Source organism: Apteryx mantelli, chromosome 21 (assembly GCF_036417845.1).
Source record: "Apteryx mantelli isolate bAptMan1 chromosome 21, bAptMan1.hap1, whole genome shotgun sequence".
Classification (NCBI taxonomy): Eukaryota; Metazoa; Chordata; class Aves; order Apterygiformes; family Apterygidae; genus Apteryx; species Apteryx mantelli.
In genome coordinates, this window is record NC_089998.1 from 461,389 (window position 1) to 479,128 (window position 17,740).

At 43.3% G+C, this 17,740-nt stretch overlaps 1 protein-coding gene across 1 annotated transcript in view; it reads right to left on the reverse strand.

Moving 5' to 3' along the window:
• Nucleotides 1-8,243: 8,243 nt before the first annotated feature.
• LMX1B (LIM homeobox transcription factor 1 beta) overlaps nucleotides 8,244-17,740 on the reverse strand; it is a 94,857-nt gene continuing 85,360 nt past the window's right edge. Inside the window, exons 3-8 of the mRNA XM_067309029.1 lie at nucleotides 16,353-16,585; nucleotides 12,766-12,944; nucleotides 11,716-11,793; nucleotides 11,212-11,278; nucleotides 10,187-10,348; nucleotides 8,244-8,401 (exon numbers count right to left, since the gene is read on the reverse strand). Coding sequence (XP_067165130.1) covers nucleotides 8,244-8,401; nucleotides 10,187-10,348; nucleotides 11,212-11,278; nucleotides 11,716-11,793; nucleotides 12,766-12,944; nucleotides 16,353-16,585 — 877 coding nt within the window. The remainder of the gene's footprint in view (nucleotides 8,402-10,186; nucleotides 10,349-11,211; nucleotides 11,279-11,715; nucleotides 11,794-12,765; nucleotides 12,945-16,352; nucleotides 16,586-17,740) is intronic.

Here is a 17,740-nt window from a genome sequence, read left to right on the forward strand (position 1 = left end):
GGTAATATGTATATATGCTTGCCTGTTTTGGAACATGGCTCTCTTTGCACACATTTTGCCCCAAGAGAAGATCCCGTTAGATCTCTCTGGGATCATTACAACCTCCTCTCTCTATTTTCCTACATATGGTCTTAGGGGTTCTGTCATGTAAATCCACATCTAGGCATTGCTGATGATAGGGATTTTCAGTACAATAGATTCTCCTGGCTTGCAATCCAGCCTGAGAACAGTCTGTAACTTACAGATAAATGCCCTGAAAGCACCTGGGTTGGCCTGTCTATCCACTGCATGTGTGTGTCACTCTCAAGCCTTGCTTGGCAAAACAAGCAGGCTAACCATTTCAGCTTTGGTACAGGGCCTCGCTTCTCATTCCAGATAGATCTGCTTTTATTCATTCATTGGAAATACCATTGAGAATACCGAGCGCAGCTTTAGCAGGAGCCTGTAAAGCAGCATGTGAAGAGAGGATCATTTCTGAGGAATGCAAATACAAAAATGTACCTCTTTGGACACTTGTGTTGAAATTCTCTGGGGTTGCTGGCTGTGCTCCTGCCATTCTTCCTGGCAAACCTCGCTGACCGCACAGACTTTCTGATAGTACAAGACAACATGGAGCTACCTGGGATGCTCAGGGGACCCACAGGCACGCGGTCCTTGGATAGGGCTGTAATGCTTGGCTGGTCCCTGTGCGCTGCCTGTACATACCAGAAAAAACTGGCAGCAGAGAGGAGGTTCTGAGTCCAAATATCGAGGATACTAGTACTCTGTTTTCCAATATGAACACTCCACGGCAGGAACTAGCACAGCAGCACGTTTTTGTCTGCCAAGAAAGGTTAGGCGAGTGCTGTTTGAGTTGGCTCTCTTTCCCCACGCACAGCAAGCTTGAGGAGCAAAACCTGCTCAGGAAACTGGCCAAGAGTCCCGGGCAATATCGTGCTGGACTGTTGGGTTTTCCTCATTCCCCTGCAGCTCTGCTCCTCTCTTGTGCACCTCCGAGTCAGCAATACTGCTTGTTTTTCACATGGTTAGGCATTGGTTAGGATAATAAAAAAAATAACTACATAGCCACTTCCATGTCACTTAAGCAGAGAAAAAGAGGTTAAAAACCTTGGTCCAGATTATCCAGCTGCCTAATTCTGGAGCTGATTCATGTACCATGCCTGCATTTGCTCTGCTTTCCCTCCCTTTAAAGAATCTCTCTCTCTCAGAAAATGTTCTTTTCTCAGAATTTCTCTTGATAAACTAGCAGATTTTGGTCAGAAATTTTCCATATGAGACATTTTAGTGCTCTCAAAAATCAAAACTTTCTCTGGAAAACTGAGTATATGCTTTCTGTGGGTGAAAAACAGCTTTTACCTGGAAATCTTAATTCTCAGTTTAAAAATAATTTCAATGAAAAACTTTCGAGGGAGCCTATTAACAGTGTCTAACCTGCCTTACAACAGAAGTGGCCAGATAAGACCGTATCATGTCTCACAAAGCAAGTATCCCATTGGTGCCTGTTGCCAGTAGCGAAAGAGCACAGGCACAGCATCTGTACAGAATAATCCCGCGACAGACCGCCAAACAGCAGGACAGTGGGAGGCTGCAGTTAGAGCATGGTCGTTGACAGCAACAAATAGACCTTACCTCCACAAGCTTGTCTGACTCATGGACATCCGTTTAGGCTGGTGGTCTCCACAGCATACAGTGGTGGTAAATACCGAAGTCTTCCCCTGCAGCAGTTCATGCAACCACGGAACCGCTGTGAATCCTCCAGCCCTCTGCTAACCAGCAGATGAAATGGAGGGCCAGTGAGCTGCTGTGCTCTTGGTGTGAGCTGTGTTACTGTAATGAGCAGATAGTTCTCCTTCTTCTGTAGCTGCACCTGTGGCTGGTGGCAGCGAAGGTGCATCTAGGTTTGTCATGATCCCAATACACTACCAGACTTAGTGCAGTGACTGGTCATATTCATGTGCTTGAGAATACGTACTGGAAAGCTAGAAACAGGCTAGCTGGAAGGGGGGGGGAGAGAACATGTTAGTGAATGGGCAAGAGCTTGTTTCTGCTCCTTCTGGCACTACCAGGAGCAAGCAGTGCCTCCCACACGCACACTCCTTGGTCCTGACAGCTACAGCAGCGCATGCAGTTTGGCTGCACCACCTTTAATTCTTACAGACCTCTCCTATCCTAAGACAGGCCATGCCAAAATGGCTGAGGGCCACGATGAGACTGTCTCCACCCTACAGAAGAGAACTCAATCTATGGGGGCCAAGAAACAGTCTGAAAGGACAGCCTGTCATTTCCTTTGCTGCATCTCCCCTTGGAAGAAAGGAGGGCAGCCACTGACGGTCTTGGCTACTGTTTTTCATTGCTAAAAAAAAAAAAAAAAATTAATGCTCTGCTCAGTTGTCAAGATCCCCTGGATTTCCTGCCTGAGAAAACAGTGGTGCCATCCCCCAGCATGCAAAAGCACACACTTTGTCTGCAAAGGCAGAGAAACAACTGCACACTGAAAGAAGTTCCTGCTTTGTTTACAGGTTGCTTTTATTTACAAATATACTGAAGTGTAATCTCTCTCTCTCTCTCTCTCTTTTTTTTTTTTTTCCTGTTTCTATTTTTGGTGGGGGGTGTGTGTGTGTGTGTGTGTGTGTGTGTGTGTGTGTGTGTGTGTGTGTTTATGTGTTTCACGTGCACTTGGGAAGAAGCATAATGTATGAGAATCTCGTGTATCTTAGCTGCCAGGCAATGGTGGCAGGAAAAAAAAATGCAGTGAAATGAAATTTAAAAACACTAATAAATAATTTAACAATGACAAGTAATTAAATTAAAAAAAAAAAATCCAATCTACATACATTATGGTGGTTTGCTACCAACACAGAGGGAAAGGGGCATGAAATCTACTGTGAAAGGCAGATGGTTAAGTATGAGAGAGCATATTCATATTTTTTTACAAGTTAAACAAATTGTAACAGACAGCTACAAAATACTACATTTTGATAACATAAATACAGAATATATAAATATACAAGTAATACAGCCATACACAGCTAAAAAATAGGGCGTTCACTTAAAAACAGAGAGTTCCCAATGCAAAATATCTGGCAGTCCCTTCACAGTCACTGCTAAAACAGAACAACAGTGTGCAGAACCAAGAGGACCCAGGCTGTATCCTTTAGGAAGGCAATAGTCATCAGTTTATTCAGGTAGGCCTCAAATGAGCAAGAGAGTGTGTAAATCCCACTCAAGTCAACAGACTTTAGGTACTTGCTAAAAGTTAAGCAAGCACTTAAGTACCTGCCTAACAGGACCAAATACAAACCTGAAGCCCTAGCTACATGGTCGTGGGTGTGCTGGTCAGTTGTCCGGTGCTACAGGGGCCACAGGAGGAGGGAGGGTGGGCGAGAGGCAGACTGGCACGGCGCCTGCTGCTCATGAATGCATGAGGGGTTTGGGCATGGGCTTGTGTGAAGCTCTACCCTGAGCACTTGGGACTTTGAGTATTGTGGCACCAGCTTCCACAGCTTTGATGTGCTTTAATATGCTCGCTTTCCTTTCACTGTTGCAACAAAACTTTGGGTTTGTAAGGATCCTTCCCTTCCTCCTTTATTCTGTTGTTAATTTTTAGTGAGTTTTTGGGACAAACAGAATTATTGAGACATGGTTCAAAGGAGGTGCTCTCACAAACACCATCTTACCCAGCCAACAGGAGCGCAGGATTCCCTGGGGCACTGGGGAAGTGGTTTGGGATTTCCTCTGATCATTAGGAACCTGGAAGGGAGTCCTGAGCACAGTAGGAAGAGGTAACTGGGTTCGCATTAGCCCTGGAAGGTTTGCCAGCATGGAGGACCTTCCCCATGCAATGACAGCACAGCGAGGTGGCCGAGTTGCTGCTGACAGAGTGGCAATGACCTCCTTAAAAGACCTGGAAACATTCATCAGACATGCAGGGTGAGTCTGAAGATCCACTCAGCAGCCATTGCGAAGCCAATATGTGGGCCAAGTCTTGGGCATGGTTAGCAGCAACTGAGCCATGTGATCTGCATGTCATTGATGACAGCGGTTAAAGAAGAAAACAAGATCAAAAGTCCCAGGATGATGCTTCAATCTTAGTGATGGCAACCAGCATATTTTACTTACAGCAACATAATTATCTTCCACACACTGTCTGTACACCCACCACTGACTGCTTAGAATATAGGTCTTAATCCATAGTACTGTAGTAAACACGGGGCTGAGGAGGGCAGTACATGGTGGGAGTCCTTCCCTTAACAGCCAGCCAGGCAATGGAAACAAACATGCTACTGCTCAGCCAAGAGCCGGTCAGGCTGTTTAGTGACCACTCTCCTCAGCAACCATTTCCAAATGCAGGAAAATCTCTGTGTGCTTCCATTGCTTTTGCAAACAGACCTGGTAATTGCACAATAAAGACCTCTGAGGAAGCTGTTACTTAGCATATTCATTCTGAACTCACAGTCATCTTTTTTTGAACATTATTGAGCAAACACTGAAACCCAATCAATCATCTTTTACTTAATTGCATCTTGTCACCACTTTAGCTTAACATGTATTCCTTGCTTAGGCAAAACAAGATGATGGAAACACTGTGAAGAGCTCACTTGATGCATTTATATTAGAATGGGGTTAATTTCCTAGGGAAAATGATCACTGTAAGGTGCATGTAATAAACTGCTGTCATGACCTCTAGCCTCCAAGCTCCCATATGTGCAATCATTGTTTGTGGTTTCTGTGGAAGTGCCAGATGCTAAGAATTTTTGGCAAGAGTATATCAATTTGACTCAGTGTAAGATATTACTGTGATATGGCCCATTAAACATTTTACTTTCACCTGATTGGTGACATTTCCCTTGACAATAGAAGAGTAAAGCAGAAATCAAAAAGGTCAGAGGTTGCTATATAATCTTTTACTGCAGGTCCCAGGTTAAAACCACAATGATCACACTCCAGTGGGATAATTCATTCGACAAAAAAAGTGACATTTATTTTACTTTAATGAACTTTGGCCTTTGCCAGATATAACGGGTCCGCTGGAAGTCATTGGCTATGCATTCCTTCCCTTGATCAGCAGCAACCCACAGTGGCATGGGAAATGCTGTTAAGCATGCCAGAGGGCTTGACTGTGTAGTGCACATGGCACCAAAGTCAGTAGAATATGGGGGAACAAACAGCTAAGGCATCATCATACAACACACCAAGGGAAGAGGTGAAGGTATGTACAAGTACATTATGATACAAAAAAAAAAAAAAAGAAAAAAAAAGAAAAAAAAAGTGGCAAACAGACATCCAAAGAACAGCAAAAGATTATGGATACTTCAGCTACAAAATGGAGTATCTGATTCTTTCCTTAGAAAGAGGTAGAGTTGCGGCAAGGCAGTTCTCCAAACTGTGGGTCACATTACAGTTCTCATATAAGTCCCTGTATGCACTAAATATGCCATTTTGATCCTGCCAGCAATGACGAAGGAGGCAAGGCTGTGACTCTGCAAACCTGGTATGTTTGAGATGGTGAAGATGATACTTTTCTATGACTAAAGTAGCACAGAAAAAAAAAGTGGGGGGTGGATGAATCCCTTAAGATTGGAGGTTAAAAGTGTTTTTAACGTGCCATATGAAATGTGCGTGCCTTCTGCCCTGCATGCAGTACAGCTCACCTGAGTTCTTTATAGAGATTTGCTATCACGCAGAGGGAAAGGAAATTAATATTTATTTTGGAACACAAGAAAAGGGAAAACTAATTGGGGGAAATGGGTAAGAAAAGAAAATTATTCCGATTGCAGAACATATCCAGGGGTTCACAGCCTTCAACTGAAAAAGCCACACCCTTGTCAGAAAGGAGGAGAATGGTCACTAACAAAAGCATACGGGTGTAATGGACCCATATCCCCAAGCCATGGCTGCGGGGGGCACGACAGCCTGCAATTCAGGCCACGTCCGCCGAGATAAGAGCTGTCAACCTGCTGGGAGGGGAGCATTATCTGGGAATCTGCACAGGGACATTGGTTCCTTCATGCACAAAAGGCTCTGCACAAAGGAGAGAGTCTTTCTGTCACTGTGCAGCAGCAGGAAGGTTTTACCTTGAGGGCTGCATCTCTACGGCCCGCACTGTACAGTCTTCTCTCCCTAGTGCTTCCTCACCTCCACACAGTCAAAATGCACAGGCTTATCTTGCAGATGAAGTTTGATTTCTTAAGAAATCTCTAAAAAGCTAGGTGCATATTTCCATACTGGAGAGGAACATGATTTTATTTTTTCCCTTGGACCTATCATCTGACTCTGGCTGCCCACCCCTCCCTCCAGGACACAGAGGAACTTCCTGCACCAGCCAAGGGGCATGCAATGGCTCTGGAAGCTCCACAGCAGGACCCACCTCTCCTCAGGGACCTCCAGCAGTGCTGCGAGGTGCTCGGCGGAGCTGGCCCCATCTCCAGCGCTCAGGAGAGGCCGAGGTCACCCAAGCCCTACTGCAGCGCTTGCCCCTCAGCCACGTCCTGGAGCCTGGGAGCTGCTCAGGGCTGCAGAAGACTCAGAGCCCCCCGTGCATCTGCAGTGCTGACGCCTGACCAGGCTTCAGCCTGAAGGAGTCAGACTAACCAAAATTTTGAACTTGGTTTTGGTTATTATGGTCAATATATTAAAGGCATTTATTTAAGAAAGGGCCTATCCTGCCAATCTTTCCCCATGAGCTCTATTTTGAACACACCCTATAATTACTGATATTACCCTGGCAAATTTTCCCCATGAAGTTTTCTCTACTAAGAGCCATGACCATACTTGTCTGCCTCTCCACATTATAATGATCACCAGGCAATATTTATAACTACATTATTATTATTTATGATATTTTATGCCCTATGAAAACCTATATGACATGTTCTCAAACTTCAGCATCTGAGATGTTCAGCCTTCAGTTGGGACATTCCCTTCAATTTATGGACTAACAATCTTGTTCTTCTTTCATTTGCACTACTAATAGGTTAGTTGGAGTACTTATCATAAATACAGGTGTCCCATCAGTGTGAAACCTGCAGAATTCAGATTAGACTCCAGTTCAACATTTCTAAACCTCCCATTGTGATTTCTCCTGTGCTTTTTTTCCCAGTTGGTGCACATTTCAGGACTTCTGATGGCTGAGGCTAGAGCTGTATACCATAGATTCTTGCTGAGGCAAGATAATTAACTAAAGGAGTGCTTAATTATTCCAGATGGACAATGGAACATAGCACATTTATGCCTCATGCAAAACATAAATAAACAGAACAGAATGAACAACACATTTGCCAATCATAGTCTAGACTTGAAATTTGGCACTGAAATACTTACAAACAAAAGTAAATGTTTTATTCTCACACTTCAGAAATTAAATAAAACTCTGTCTTGTAAGCACCTTTAGTTTTAATTATTTGAGATCAATACTAACCTAAATGCCTCTGCCCCTAACATGCATCACCTCTCTAGGGTCATAGAGCTTTCCTATTATGAAATCACTGGCTTTCTCCACAAATGTTATTGTTAACCAGTTTCCTCAGTATCATATGTATAAGGGCTATAAACTAATGAGCAGATCTAGGTTATGTAGAAAAAGTGTAGAAAGGAAACAAATGTTGAACGTCACACTTACATTAACTTCTCACAGTTCAAATGGCAATTTGTCCACAACATAGTATGAATCATGCAGTAAGAAAAGGGAGGAATCTCCAGTTTCTTTGATTTATTTGTCATATGGTCGACTGATGTCAGTATCAGTGGCTTTTAAAAAAAAGTTTAAACATCCAAAAGAAAGGACTAGAGAAAGGAGGAAAAGGTCTAGCTTTCTGTAAAATCCATTTCCTTTACAACGATGAGCTCAAACCAAACCAAACCAAACCAAAGGCTGCTGAAGAGCAGGGTCTTCTATTCCTTCCATGCTTGTCTCTTGGTCTGGTGCAAGCTGGGTAATCAAGGGTATGGGACTGGAGGATGGTTTTTTTGTTTATATATATATATATATATATATATATATATGCACGTATGTGTGTGTGTGTATATATATATATGTATGCATTTATATATAATGTGTGTATGTATACACACACACACACACACACACACATATATACACACATAGTCTTCCTAAAAATGCTCTTTGCAGTCCAGAGGCAGCAGGAGTCACTGTGAAGGAAGAGCTGGGCAACATATGGCTGTAGAGTCTGCACTGGAAAAAGTCACTGGCTAAATATACGCCGACTGTTTCTTTTCTTTTATTTTCATGAGGCGAAATATGAGCTCTGCATAGAGTACAGCCTGTCAATGGGGTTTCCTACTCTAGCCTGCATGGAGTTAACTTCGGAAGAGGCAAGAAAACAGTCGCTCAAGCTAGTTAAAGAGGTATCACTGTCGATATCATGAAAAATGGAGTCGTTTCCTGCAAATGAAATGTATATGTTAAGCTGGATTCTGTGCAGCAAGAAGGACACAGTACACAGGGATGCTCATATGTTGCACACTGCAGCAAAAGGGAACAGTTTTCTTTCTGTTTTTACACGCTAACATTATTTCACTCCTAGGGTCTGCTCTCTAAAGAGACAGACTAGCAATCAATTCACAGAGATCCACTGGCAGCAATGCCACTTGGAAGTGTGGAAATCTGCCAGTATTTAATTTATACTCTAGTCATCAGCACAAAAAGAGCGCCTTGGCTGACTGACACAAGTAAACAGTGGCAGGAGAAGGAGCAGGTCCCTTGTGCTTTATGCGCTGGGAGCTGGCGTTTGAGGGGGAACCGCGTGCTGTCCAGGAATGTGGGAGCAAACACCGAGTGCCCAGAATGGGGAAAAGCGATCTGAGACCCATAATAAATAACAGTCTTCATTTACACAAAAGGCGGTAAAAGACGGATCTAAATCCGATGGAGCCCAGGAGGAGGCCCAACTTTCCTGAGCTCAAATGATCTATAGCTGTAAACATGTTTTCATTTTAGAAAATCCCACTCTTTTTGGGCTGGTTTGGAACGGCACCTTTTATTTCCCTTAGCAACTAAAATTTCAACTTATTTCAACTCTTAAGTTACCAGAAGGAGCTCTAGTTCAAGTACTAAGAGCACTAAGAAAGTGTTCCTCTGGTTCTTTTTTATATATCCATTTAAAATGGCTTTGTGTCATATCCTGCGTTGGTTTTGAAACACAGAACATGTCTCCAAAGGAGTTTTGCTTAGAAAGCCAAGCAAACTGTTAGCAACAAAATCACAAGCCATCTAATGCTCATTCGAACTTCAGATATACTCATGAAATACGCTTGAAGCTTCAGCTCCTTACAGCGTTTACCAAGCTGCCCGGAGTGCACCACGGACTTGTAATAGCATAGACTCAAGCCAGATTTCCTGTTGGTCTGTGCATGATGCTCTCGTGAAAGAGATGTATGCATGTAACTCTGCAGTGAAGTGCTCCTGGTCCACAGAAAAGTCTGATGTAACCAGCCCTCGTGGACTACAGCAAGGCCAACAATCACAGTCTGAGAAATCCTCTTAAATTTAATTTAAATGCCACACTGCAATTATCCAGAATGAATTATTAGGCATTTAATGTTTGATATGCACTTGGCGTACCTATCCACTTTATGTTGTGTGATTGGGAAATCATAAAAGCAAACCATCATCTTGATTTTGGGCAGAGTATAAAATCATGCAGGAGAAATGTTCTGTGGTGACACATCTCCCAGTAGCTCAAGAATGGCTCTTTAACAAATCCATGTATCCAATTTGAGGGATCTTAGACGGATGGATATTTATTTTGGAACCAACAGATTACTTCTCTTTATTAGACCACTTTTCAAGGCACTTTTTCCTCAAAGCTTTTAGGAAAAAGGAAAAACTTGTGAGGGAGATAGAGAGAAATTGGTAGTGTTTATTTTTAGATGTCTTGGACAGTAGTTTAAAAACTGGAGCTGGAGCACTGATGTTGCTTGCTTTATCATTTATAAGAATTATACTGTGAAATAGTTCTGAAGGGTGTCCAGAGCCTGGGATGAGCTCTCTTCTACCCACTTATGTGTATATGAAAATACACACATGAAACTGACTGATTCAACATATTACTGGGTACAAATCCCAGAAAATATATTATAAAAGTAAGTCACTCTACTGAGCCTTTGGTGTGTGAACCAGCATACGAATCCTGCTATTTCTGATGTGGCAGAATGATGCATGCCTTACCATAAGGGTTCATGTGGTCGCCTGGCATTTGTGGCGGGGTAAGACCCTGCTGAAACGGGTCTGTGCCATAACTACTTTGATCCATTGCTACAATCTGCTGCTGTGGAGGTGCAAGCGGTGTGTAAGATGTCATCATCCCTTCCATTCGGTTGGACATCACTTCTGCAAAGCAAACAGCAGGGAACGGTCACTGCTTGGCAATGAAGAGGCTGCAGACAGTAGCATCAGTGGCACTTACTGAACCTGAGAGCAGAGCAACTGCAGCTAGGTGTGTCCTGTCATTCAGAGGAGCCCTCCAAACCCTTGTCTGAGAGTACAACCCAGAACAGTAAGCTGAAAAATTTGTGATTTCTGACTATATCATTTCTGGAGCTCCTGGGGGCTGTACCATATCTTCCTAAGGACTGTTTCATGCCTGACATAAGCTCTTATACTCTCCAAGGACTGTTGGTGCCAGCCTAACACTGGCAATGCAGCAACAGTACAGTAATTCCCTAAGGTGGTGTGGACATCCCGTCGAGCAAGCAACAGCTGCTTCCTCGACGGCAGCTCTGCAGGACACAGGGCAGCCCCATGTCCCGCTCACAGACCATGGTCCCGAGGGCCAGGCCAGTTTTTGTGCTCTGGGTGAAGAGGACAATTTGAGGCTGCAAGGCCTTGGGAGGAGGAGAACCTCAACAACACCCGTGGAGCAGAAGGGCAAGCCCTGGCACCCCAGGCAGCTCCTGCCCCTTGCTCCTCGGTCAGCTCCTCTGCACTACACGTTTCCTCTAGGAAGGAGGTGACAGCTTTTGCGTAAGGACCTCCAGGGTCTGGCTGCAGGGCAGAGGTCTGGGATAACCCCAGGATGGGACTTGGACACAGAACCTCTGCGTGTTTCTACTGATTATGGCACACATTATCCACAGACTTGTGGATACCATACGTGGCTGTACGCAGATGTTGTGCACCCATATGGGAATGGCGCTTCCAGAAACCTTACAGATTCCTTTCCCCTTGCTTTGCCTCCATCACAAGTGCCCTACCTTGCCCTAGTCGCTGAGAGTTTTGTTGCTCCTGCTGCTGCTGATGCCTTCGTGCTAGTTTTTTCATCTGAATGAAAGAGGAAGAACAGAAAAATCTCATGGGTCTGAATGGAACAATTCCGTTTCCTTACAAAACTCTCTGCAAACATCAAACCAGTTAATACAGACCATGTATATTCATGCACACACCACTGTGGGTTCAGTTTCATTCCTAAACTTAAACATTCGGGTTTCCAGTTCATATTTGCATGCAAAATCTACTCCCAACCTCATGCTGCTTTGAACACACTAACTTAATGTCTGTGTTTGAAAACAGCCCTTCTCATATGGATGTAGACAGCAGTGCATGCAAAATATGCACAGGAGTGGAGCAAAAATGCATCAGATTTTCTGAAGGTTAGTCCCTGGGATCTTTGTGATACGTACTACATCTAAAGGGAAAGAAAATCTCTGTGCTGGAAGATGATTTGTGTTTTACGTTTGAGAACTTGACAAACAACCTACCTTTGCTCTTTGGTTTTGAAACCAGACCTGGACAACTCGCACACTGAGTCCTGTTTCAGCTGCTAGTGTTTCTCTGACCTACAGGAGGAAATGTTTAATGATGTAACTTTTTTTTTTAAAAAAAAACATCTAACGTTATGTTAAGAGGAAGATGTCTGTACTTACAATAAAATGCGCATGGACAGAATTAGTTTTAAAAATCCCTCAGATTTTTGCAGAGTTTGTGCAAGTTCCACCTTTCATGTCACTACCAGTTTCATAAGTATTGAATAAATAGTCTGAGTTGTGTAATGTAAATGTGTTAATCATTTTATGATTATTTTACCCATAAAACAGGTCTGTGTAAAAAAAATGTGAATTTGCTATGAATAATTTTTATATTTTTCAAATACAATTTCATACTTTAAAAAGGCAAAAAGACACATTATATTGTCCCAATAAATATACTTGCTGCATGGGCAGGTGAATGCCACTTTTTGCAATGATGACAGCTTTCAGGATGAAACTCCATCTCTGTCCACTCAAACTTAGGAAATGGACATCTAGGTTGCTTTACATAAAGATCTGATTTGCACCAGTTTCACCACTGAAGCAATATATTACACCCTTCCTTAGCTTCTATAAATGAGATCAGCACCATGGTCAAGTTTCATAAAAACATGAGACTCATAAAAAATGAGACTTGTCCTTACCACCTCTGTGGCGGGAAGGACGAGAACAGGAAACGCCTGCGCACCAAGGCTCTAAAGGTCAATGACTGCTTTATGTTTTAGAAGAAACAACCAAAGGAATCAGTCACGGAGCTGGTACTATACACAGTGGGCGAACATCCTTGAACATAACATTCAGCAGCTCCCAAGCTACAAGTTGCTCAAGGCTGAGAGAGCATCCAGGAAGGCATCGCCATACGCTGGCCGGGTTCTGGTGTTCAACCCGGGCACCGGTGCTGGCCCGGACACACGACAGGGTCCTGTCTGGACTGGTGGTCTGACCCTTTCACCCTCAAGGCCGGTGTCAGAGCGGACTGCGGGTCCCTGCTGAAGCGCCTACCTTCCTACACGGCTTGGAAGACACTTCAAAGGAAGCTTTGAATGCTCGTCTCTGCTGCGTCGTAAGTATTGTCCTTGGTCGTTTAGGTCTCCTTGGATCCTTCCCATCATCACTTCCTTTTCCTTGGGTTACTTGTCCTTTGGTGGGTTTAACATCCCCATCCTCATCATCACTTTTAACTAGTGAAAGAAAACAGGATATAAAATCATACTTGTTCCACCGAGATAACAGGGTGTTTGAGGACTGCTCCACAGCTGCCAAACTAGTTCACAGGTTCAACTATTATCCTACATCTGTTTGACTAAATTCACCCTCAGCAAGAGGAGATCATCATAGACTTGTGTACGCTGCCTAAACCAAATTCCACGAAAGCATAAAAATGTGTTTAATTTTTAATTGAGAGCATTGGGACAATGTGTCTATATGTGCATGCACGAATTTCTCTTTCTTGTTAAATACATACAAATATGTATGTGCGTGTGTAGAGTAAATAGATCATTTGTATTTTCTACAGTTAGGTTCTGAATAATCTTATCATTTAGTGATATTATGTGCATTAGTACCTTGTACTGGGAAATCTCAATCTCAGCACCAATGTTTGACAAGTAAGTGCATATTTCATTCTGAAAAATAACTTTTCAGCTCATTGTATTTTATTTCACCAGGCTACTGATTTTTCTTTCAGAAAACATTAATATACTATTCTGGAGAACTTTAGCATTAAGAAACACACTGCAATTTTGGTATACTCAAAGGTTACATTTGGGGAATTAGCAAATTAGACTTTTAATTCATTTTAGGGTCTGATTATTATGCACCTAGCAATCTAATCACCTTTTACTTTAATAAGCATCTTTTGCATAATGATTAAAGAGAAGTTCAGTCATTTTAATAACCATGACATTATTAACTTTCCAGCATGCCATTTCTAAGGAAAGGTTTGTGAGGATTAATATTGCTCATTGGAGAGTTACTTTTGTGTCCAGTGGATAAATATTTGATTGGAGAAGGACGCATACTCAGCCAGAGCTATGTGAAATCATTTGCACTCACAAAGGCATTTGGGAGATCTGTGTTTTCACTGTATTAGACAATGGGAGACAAAACATCCCATTTAATTCGTCAACTTGTTTTTCAGGTTTGGGTTTGGCTAAGATAGAGAATAATGAAGAAAAAAAAAAAAAAGAAGCATCTCCAGGAGTAAGAAACTACTCGTGCCAAGGGGAAATGAAATCGAAACCAAGGTTATTTTGTGCTGCTTTGGTAGCTTTCTGCCCAGCTGATCACAAAACACAGGCAGAATCTGGTAGCAAAGGAGAGTGCATCCATGCCAAAAGCAGATCTCAAATACACCTAGCTGGCAAATAGGAACTGCGAGTCCCTGCTGTGGTGAGATTGCTCACCACGGGCCAAGGAAAGCGGGGTGGAGGATCGCCGTGCATGTTGCCGCTGGGTGGCCAAGTGTAAGGATGGGGACAGCCCGCCACACGGGGCTTTTCAAGGAGGTTTGTCTGGATACAGAATGGGTACGGACTGACTGGGGGCTGCTGGAGGTGGTGGTGAGGGGGAGAGTGTGACATGCTGAAGGGCAGAGGGAAAGTCACATGCCCCAGGCAAACTCACAAAGAACCCAAACCCTGTGAGATGAGGTTTACAGAGCAAAGAGGTCCTGCAAATACAGTATGGCAATAAATAATGTCCTGCTCCAAGAAAGGCACGGGAGCTGCACGTCCTGCTGAGTCAGCAGTGACCTTTGTCTTGCCGCATTCTTGACATGAAAATATAAGTTTGAGCAACATGGTGAATATGGCTGTCAGATTAGAGATTAAGGATAATTACCATTCCTAGTTAAACTGGGAATAATATATTTTCCCATAAACCAGAGGTGAACATTCATGTCATTTGTACACTTAATGGAATGGTAATTGTTGATTTTTTTAGATGCTTTCTAGGGAAATAAATGAGCGATTATGATGGCTGGCAGCAATTTTTGTACACACTGTCTCTAGTCCTCGAATCAGTCGTGCACACTGGCAGTACAAGGTCTCCAGCCTCCACGAGTGGATACAGCAAAGGAACGAGGAATCATGTGTCTTCTGGAACTGCAAGAGCTTGTGAGCCTGAAAGGCAGTCCTCACCGTACCCACAGCTACAAGCTCCAGATTTGGGACTGGAAAACCCAGACTCAGGGTGTGATATAACATTTGCTCTGTGCATAGTATATGTTCCCTCCTGGCCCTGGGTGGAGAGCAGGCAGTTTGCTAACCCTCTTTTAAAACTTCCCCTGGAAGTGGGTGGAAGGAAGTATTCTCCTCCACATCACCATGCAGAATTTGGGGGACACACCAGGCAGCTGCTATTGCTTGTGAGGTTCCATCGTCTTCTTTATGAAAGGACAAAAGCTCTACTTATACAGTGTGGTGACTTTGTGCCTGAATTCCCAGGCCAAGCGGTGCACGCTCTTGCAATCATACTGTTCAAGTTGTAGGTCCCGCTGAAGAGGGAGGTGGCATTCACACTGCAGATAAACAGTAGTGCATTTTAGTAAGATATCTAGCCCTGAACCTGCACAGTACGAACCGCTTTAGTTTAATCATCAGGAACAGTGTAGGACCTTCTGAGAAACCCTTAGAGACCTGCAACAGGCCGGGGTGGCCAACCTTGCATGCTTCATGCCTGTACTCTACATAGCACGTGAACCATAGCATGGCTCTCCTTGGGTCCACACCTAGGAGATCTCCCAGGTGTATACCAGGCTGGGGCTCAGATACAAACCAACAGGCCTGCAAGGGCGATGATCAGATACTGGAGCCTTAGCAGCAAGGAAGAGACACTGCCAGAGAGAAGTCTGGGTGAAGTCAGGAGAGTCAAGCTTTGTACCTGGCTTGAAAGCATTAGAGACAGTCTCCACGAAACACCTTGTTCAAGTTACTACTTTTAATTTTTCTTTTTGTGGGAGCCCCCTTGCCTGCCCGAACAGGAGCGGACTTGTGGACAGCCTTGCCAAGCATCCCTGGTGGCTGCTGTGGCTTTCTCTGCACTGCACATGCCATTGCTGGAACGCAAAACCCGTTTTGCCATTTCTGTCAAATTCACACTTGTAGCTTTTCTTAAAGTTACCATTTGTGATTGGCAGAGAGAAACACATTTCAGCATACTCTGGAAAATCATATTACTACTTTGCCCATTTTCCTAGCTCCCTGCTGAAAGCATAGAACTCCCGTACTCAAAGCAAAAAAATACTTAAGTGGATGGAAGAATGCCTATGGAAAACAACACACTTTGATCAAGCCCCAGGTAACCGAAATCAGTCAGATTCGCTCGCTATAATTTTATAGAAAAACATAATCTTGACAGCTTGCAAAAAGTTTTTGTCCTTTACTAAGACAGCAGCAAACTAAGGAAGGGAGTGAAGTTAGGGAGGAGCCTGAAAGCAGGGATTTTAGCTGTGCCTGCTAAGAGCTGTAATTTGCATCGGTGGTGTGTGTACGCAGACAGATGGATGTGCAAGTGGATACACATTCTATAAGAAAGCTCTGCAAACCCTTGTGGCTTTTCTAGTTGAAAGAGGTGTGGGAAAAGCTCACCTGAGTCCGAGTCGTCTGGGCTGACTGAGCTCAACAAATCTTTCTCTTTTTCATAGTCACTTTTGCAGAGCAACTGTCCTTCCTTAAGAACAAATTCGTCCCCTTTCCTCAGCTGTCGTTCACAAACGCAGCAGCAGAAGCAGCTTAAGTGGTAAACACACTCCAGGGCTCTCATCACAAACTCTGTCGGGGCGATCTTCTCCATGCATCCACTGCACTTAGCAGCAAACAGCCTGAAGAGAGAGAGTCAAAGGCAATGTCGGATCATCCACCGCATGTATTTAAAAACAACAAACTGTTTAATTTAACTACCGATCGGCTTGCCATGCACATTGGCACACTGGGAGACTTGCGCCCGGAGTCTCGGAAACATCCAAGGCATGCAATTCATGCAAATCTCAACCCCTTTGGTCTAGAGAGTCCCAAGCCACCTTTGCCTTGACTGGGTAAGAAATACTAAGATTTGTCTCTATCTTGCTGCTTTGTTACTCTTCAAAAGGAGAAACAAAAAGCAGCTCTCAGAGTCTGGATAATGTTGTTCAAAAACAAATTCATTTTAATTCACATTTTAGAGGAAAGGCTGAGTCACAATTTTTTTTATGCAGGCGCTCTGATATCATCACTTAAAACCCGTCCTGAGCAGAGTTCATGACTTTCCCTTCTCAGTATTGTCTGTCTCCGAGGAGGCACAGAAACAAGCAGGGAAACTCAGTGCTGTTGCTGAAGAGAAGATGACACACACATGCAATTGATAGAGAGAGGAGTGGAATAACATGGCTTTTCTTTGGATGGTGAGTTATTCCAGAACAACCTGTCTCTGAAGAGAGTACTGTGCATTTTAAATGGTGTGAAACCTCCTTTGGCAGAGAAAGGCAGTGATACAATCAGCTAAATTACCACTATAATCACAGGCTCTAGAATATACACTATATTACAGACTAGTTCTTATTAAACCTTCATAAACCCCCTCTTTTATCCATCATTAATTTTCTAAGATAAAGTTTGAATGATTTAGATTAATTTTATTTTGCTTTTCTAATGGCAACTGGGAATCTCCCTAAGTGAGATTTTAAGAGGAGTGCTGTTTCAAATAAAGATGAATAGCTAAGTTATGTCCCTGCATCACACAGTGGGCTTGGTGATTTGAAATTCAGTGTCTTTTATGGCAATACATCAAAGTGCAAGGTGCATTAATATTTACATGTTTGCAATGAAAGGAACCCAACTGCACTGCTGTGCCTTTTAGATGGGGTGCTCTGATTTTTTTCATCATCAAAATTATCACCTTTTAGATAAAAGGCAAACATCATCTATTTGAGAAAGTGAAGCCTGTGGTAGCCTGAGTCCTCCAAAGACTCCATTTTGTCTGAGCTGAGAAAATACAGCAA